This window comes from Chelon labrosus (assembly GCF_963514085.1).
Source record: "Chelon labrosus genome assembly, chromosome: 15".
Taxonomy (NCBI): domain Eukaryota; kingdom Metazoa; phylum Chordata; class Actinopteri; order Mugiliformes; family Mugilidae; genus Chelon; species Chelon labrosus.
The window spans coordinates 17,911,370-17,916,151 of record NC_140348.1 but is presented as its reverse complement, the minus strand read 5'-3'; the positions used below and the strand labels follow the sequence as shown (position 1 = coordinate 17,916,151).

Sequence of the window (4,782 nt, the reverse complement as noted above, 5' to 3'; positions counted from 1 at the left end):
ACGACACCCAGCGACCCGCTACACAACACCACGTCATATCCGCCAGCGGTTTTGAAGAACTCCACTTCCCAGAATGCCCCTCTCCATTCATTCTTTTTATAAACCGTTAGCCAACAGGATGACTCGAAATCCACTTAACTCCTCGTGTCCTCTGATGCCTTTTCTGCCGTTGTTTGTTTAGGTCAAATAACACCACAAACTATACTTATTACAATTCAGTTCAATGTATATTATTTATTTGCAAAACTATCCATCATAAAACAGTTGCAACACACAATAATAGTAATTTGAGTGAGTGAAATGGTGAAACGCAGATGAAGTCACTCTAATGACAGCTTCTCTGGAGCTATAAATACTTTAAATTAATTGCAAAACACACATGCGCACGCATTAACTAAACAATCCTTTCAAAACTGTTGCTTATTCTAATGAGTATCAAGATTAATTGATACAGTTTTCAGAGTCTCTATCCACAGTGCGAGACAATTCATTCAGCCATATATTTTGGACTTGGAATTGTTTTATTTATGACCAATTTACAACTATATTGTCTTTTGAATTCTCCTTACTGACCATGTAGGGTAATAACCATACAGTCAATGGTAATAAACGACGGTAAAACGTCCATGAGCGCTGATAAACATAAGTGGACAGTGACCGCCATCTTGCGGTTGAACGGAGAAGTACAAGTATTGACGTGTCAATAGAGAAGTCTCACTCTACCAGTGTTTCTAAATACTTTTGAGGTCAAACGCACTGGAGCCTACTTTAAATCGGCAAAATGTATCCTTTACGTTCAGAGAGGTGTATCATAAATATATATTTCTGAGCGTTTAGGATGCCAAACATTCAGGAGAGACTAACCTAGAGTTAACGACCGCACGTTTACCTGATCAGGTAGCTTTTTTTCACCAAATCTAGTGCAAAGGTCTGGCTTTCATAGACGATCTGTCGTAGCGGAAGTCGCTGTGGTATCTTAGCAACCTGTAAACCAAACGCCGAAGAAGTCTCATGTCCTAGTAGCCTACAGTTAGCTCGACGTAACACAGTTAAGTAGACCTTTGCACAAGACAAGTAAATTAAATGGAGACTGTGGTTAAGAATTAGTGGTCAGACAGGAGTTAATTAGCTTTATTTCCGAGATGATGACTGAGAAGCTCAGGCTGACCGGTGATAGTCTCCTGTCACACCGGCAGCTCGCATGCTGCCACTCTTATTGTGGCATACCATTACACGGCAAGGACGTAATGGTTTACAGTAATGTGGACGTACGGCAGAAGGTTTGTAAAAACATTAATAATATTTTTTTTCTGGTTCATTTAGATTTCTTTTTGAATATATGTCTGTTTCACTATTACTGAATGAGGCAGCATAATGGCGATTGAGCCAATGGCCCACTTATAAAAGTATGGTAATATTTATTTATTTGTATTATTATGGACTGGGTGTCTGTGGCGACATTCACAAGAATAAAACTGCATTAAGTCACTGCTAATGTAATCTCTGTAAACAAATATTTAGCTATGAATGCACAATAAATCACTGTCAGATGGAAAAGGGTTAAATTCTCAATGAAAACAACAATAGTTTGCTTTGCCGAACCCAGTTTATGGGGACATGTGGTATTATATTGTAACTGATGGTATCACCATGCAGTAACAATTATATTTAATCAGCTAGCTACCATACCATGGGTGCAATCAATCAATGAATTTGTTATTTGCACACACGTGTTATTTACATCATCCTACAAATAAAAAATACATAGCATATTGTAATATTTGCTCATATATTGTAATAAATATGATGCTTAATCAGTCATCAAAATATGGCTTGGTGTTTAGTTCAAAATGTATATTTCAGGAGCCACAGAAAGCACGAATATGTGAGAAGTTCTGGTGTATTTTACTGCTGTATGTTTGTTCACAGCCCCTGCTGCTAACTGGCCACCACGGTGACATCAGTGCCATGGCTTTTGGAAAAAGAAGCGCACCTGTTATCCTCTGCTCTGCCTCTGCTGATTATATCATTGCCTGGGATATTGAACTATGCAAGAGGAGAACACAGGAGGGTAAAGGAAATAACGTGTTCAGTCCATTGCAGTATAGAGTTTGCTGCACACGTAACGTCATATGTTATGCTGAATGACCACTTTCCTGTGTCAAAACATTAACAAGCCTGCCACCTGATGAAATGTTCCCAGAAAGGTTTCTCATGTTGGCTGAGGTATGGACTGACTGATTTGTTTGCAGGTAAAGTCGCAGCCGGAAGAGTTATTGGGACTTTACTGGGCGAAGTCGTCCATGTTTCCTTTTGTTTCTCTGATGAACGAGTGGCTGCATGTGCAGGAGCAAATGTATACGTTCTCAACTCAAAGGTACAGGATGATTATATTTCATAGCTTTTGTTTGTGTACATAGACACTTGATGAATATGGTTAGGCTCAAGAGTTGTCTAAATAGGCTGTTGCTCGTATGGATAACAAATGCAATTAAATACCTTGTTTCTGCGCACTTTGCTGCAATTATGGTTTTGGTGTTTTAACATGTCTGTTAAAAGATGTGTAGTATTTCTTTACAACAGTTTAGTACCTGTCAAAGGTCAGCAGTCCAAGTTTCACTGTTTGGTTTCCCCATTAGAGACAGGAAGTGATCTCTACCTTGACTGGCCACTTGGGGCCTTTAACATCAGCAGAGTTCTGTCCCTGGAACAAAGATATTCTTGTCACCACGTCAGAAGACCGCACTTTCAAGGTACTCACTTAAAATTCAGACCTTTGATTTAGTGATGATTCTTTCACAGAACAAATACCAAATATTGATCACAGCGTATTTGATTTTAAAGAATTTGTGTTATCTATTTTCAGGTTTGGGATTTAAAAACTGAAGCCATACTCTACCAGTCATTTGTTCTTTCAGGTATGATGTCACTAGTTTAAATCATGTTCTCAGTAACAGTTTTTTGATTTATATGGTGACACATTCACTAGCATTAGGGGGATCTAGTCAAAAGGGTATGAGTATTCAAATATAGATTTCAAGTATCACAGTTTTTAAATGTCACTTGAAATGTCCAAATGATATGTGTCGTGCAGTGGCTTCTGCAGAATGCCTTTCCAGAATCACTGAAAATATTAAATCCTTCTATTTCTCAGCCTCTCCACTGCTCAGTGTTCTTTTTCTGGAGGAGGACAAACACCTTGTCACTGGCTCGACTGATGGACAGGTCGGTGACTAAGGCACATAGCACTCAAAAGCTCGAAATCCGGAAATTGCACAAACTTTGCGACACCTATTTGTTTTAGGTGTGGTGCTTTTCTCTACGCGATGACAGCAAGTGTCACCTGGTGACCAAAATGGACCTTCCGAAGATGGAAAAAAGACATCAAACGCACAAAGAGATTGAGAGCCATCGAGCAGGTGATATTGCTAAACATTAAATATGTAGCACAGCTCAGTGAACTACTTTGACTATACGTTTTGGATATTTTCTTTCAGGAGTTGCTGAACAATCAGATGAAGTGGAGACCTCAAAACCTGTGCTCAAAATGGCGCTATGTAGTCCATTTACGGACACTAATACCGAGCAAACAAAGTAAGTAGGGCATCTGGAGGAGTTGCAGAAATTATGATTTGATGCTGTAATGTTCCAGGATTGTTTCCTTTGAATTGGTAGACTTACATAAACCCTTACAAGATGGATGGATAAGTAGATGGAATGGTTGGCCAAATTATGTTTTAGAACTGTGCTTTATTTCATTCATTAGTCACGAGAAATCTCTCACTTTCAAGGCTCCACAGTGGATTAATGAACCTTATTATTCGACGTAACCACGGGGAAGAACTGCTTTTCTTCATTTGTGACAGGGGATCTTAGCGTTGAAGCATGATACTGTCAGCACTGTAACCTTTCTCAAGGGCTCAGTTTTGTTCCTATTTCTGAAAAAAAAAAAAAAAAAAAGGTACAATTTGTATGCGAGCCAGGAAAATATTAGAAAATCTATTCAAACACAGTTGTCATCAAGCAAAACAGAACTAGCTGCATATTTCTGCCATTAACACGGTATAGGCGTCACAAAGAAAAACCTGGAAAAACACCAGATACCACATCTTTGTGCTGGGCTAATTGCTGCACGCACTCACACAGTCGCAGAAAACATCAAGAGGAAACTTCACACATCACAGGAAACTGCGTATCATAAACTGCTTCAGACTGTTAAAACATCTGATGTTATGACAGGAAGCAGGCACTTAAAGAGCACAGACATAACTCTCTGTACTTTTTGGACCACTGTTTAATTCCTTAATGCTGTGAGGAGGGCGTGTGAACTCGCCATCTACACCATCTTACTCTTTAGAGTAAAATCCTGTTTACTTTTTTACTGGCTTCTATTTGATGGGCTCTCAGGTATCAGTGCTTCATAATGTGTGTTGGAGAGTGAAGAAGAGTAAAGGAGTAAAAAACAAGAGTAAAAATGCCATCCGTGTTCATGTTGGTACAGCATATATATTTAAAATACAAATGATGTTTATAGGATTACCATCTTAAAGCCACTGGGTGTAGAATTCAAAAATTGCACTTTGGCGCCCCCTAGTGAGATGCACAAAAAAGACATGAACACATCAATTCTTTCCACGTACGGCCTTGGAACAATTTGAATTAAAATCGCACACCTAATGACTTTAATCGTCTCCATCCTGCACAGGGGCACACGCTCAGCATGGAAATAACGATGCACTACAATGTAAAAGTCGTGTCATAAAAACTTTGCACAATATTATA

General features: G+C 39.0%; 1 protein-coding gene across 1 annotated transcript in view; it reads left to right on the top strand.

Annotated features, from left to right (window-relative positions):
* Nucleotides 1–903: 903 nt before the first annotated feature.
* Nucleotides 904–4,782, top strand: part of wdr27 (WD repeat domain 27) — a gene marked incomplete at its 3' end in the record, with an annotated part of 39,213 nt that continues 35,334 nt past the window's right edge. Inside the window, exons 1-8 of the mRNA XM_084561185.1 lie at nt 904–1,280; nt 1,930–2,071; nt 2,253–2,377; nt 2,640–2,753; nt 2,867–2,918; nt 3,155–3,225; nt 3,305–3,419; nt 3,498–3,594. Of these exons, the coding sequence (XP_084417311.1) occupies nt 1,143–1,280; nt 1,930–2,071; nt 2,253–2,377; nt 2,640–2,753; nt 2,867–2,918; nt 3,155–3,225; nt 3,305–3,419; nt 3,498–3,594 (854 nt within the window). The 5' untranslated portion in view covers nt 904–1,142. The remainder of the gene's footprint in view (nt 1,281–1,929; nt 2,072–2,252; nt 2,378–2,639; nt 2,754–2,866; nt 2,919–3,154; nt 3,226–3,304; nt 3,420–3,497; nt 3,595–4,782) is intronic.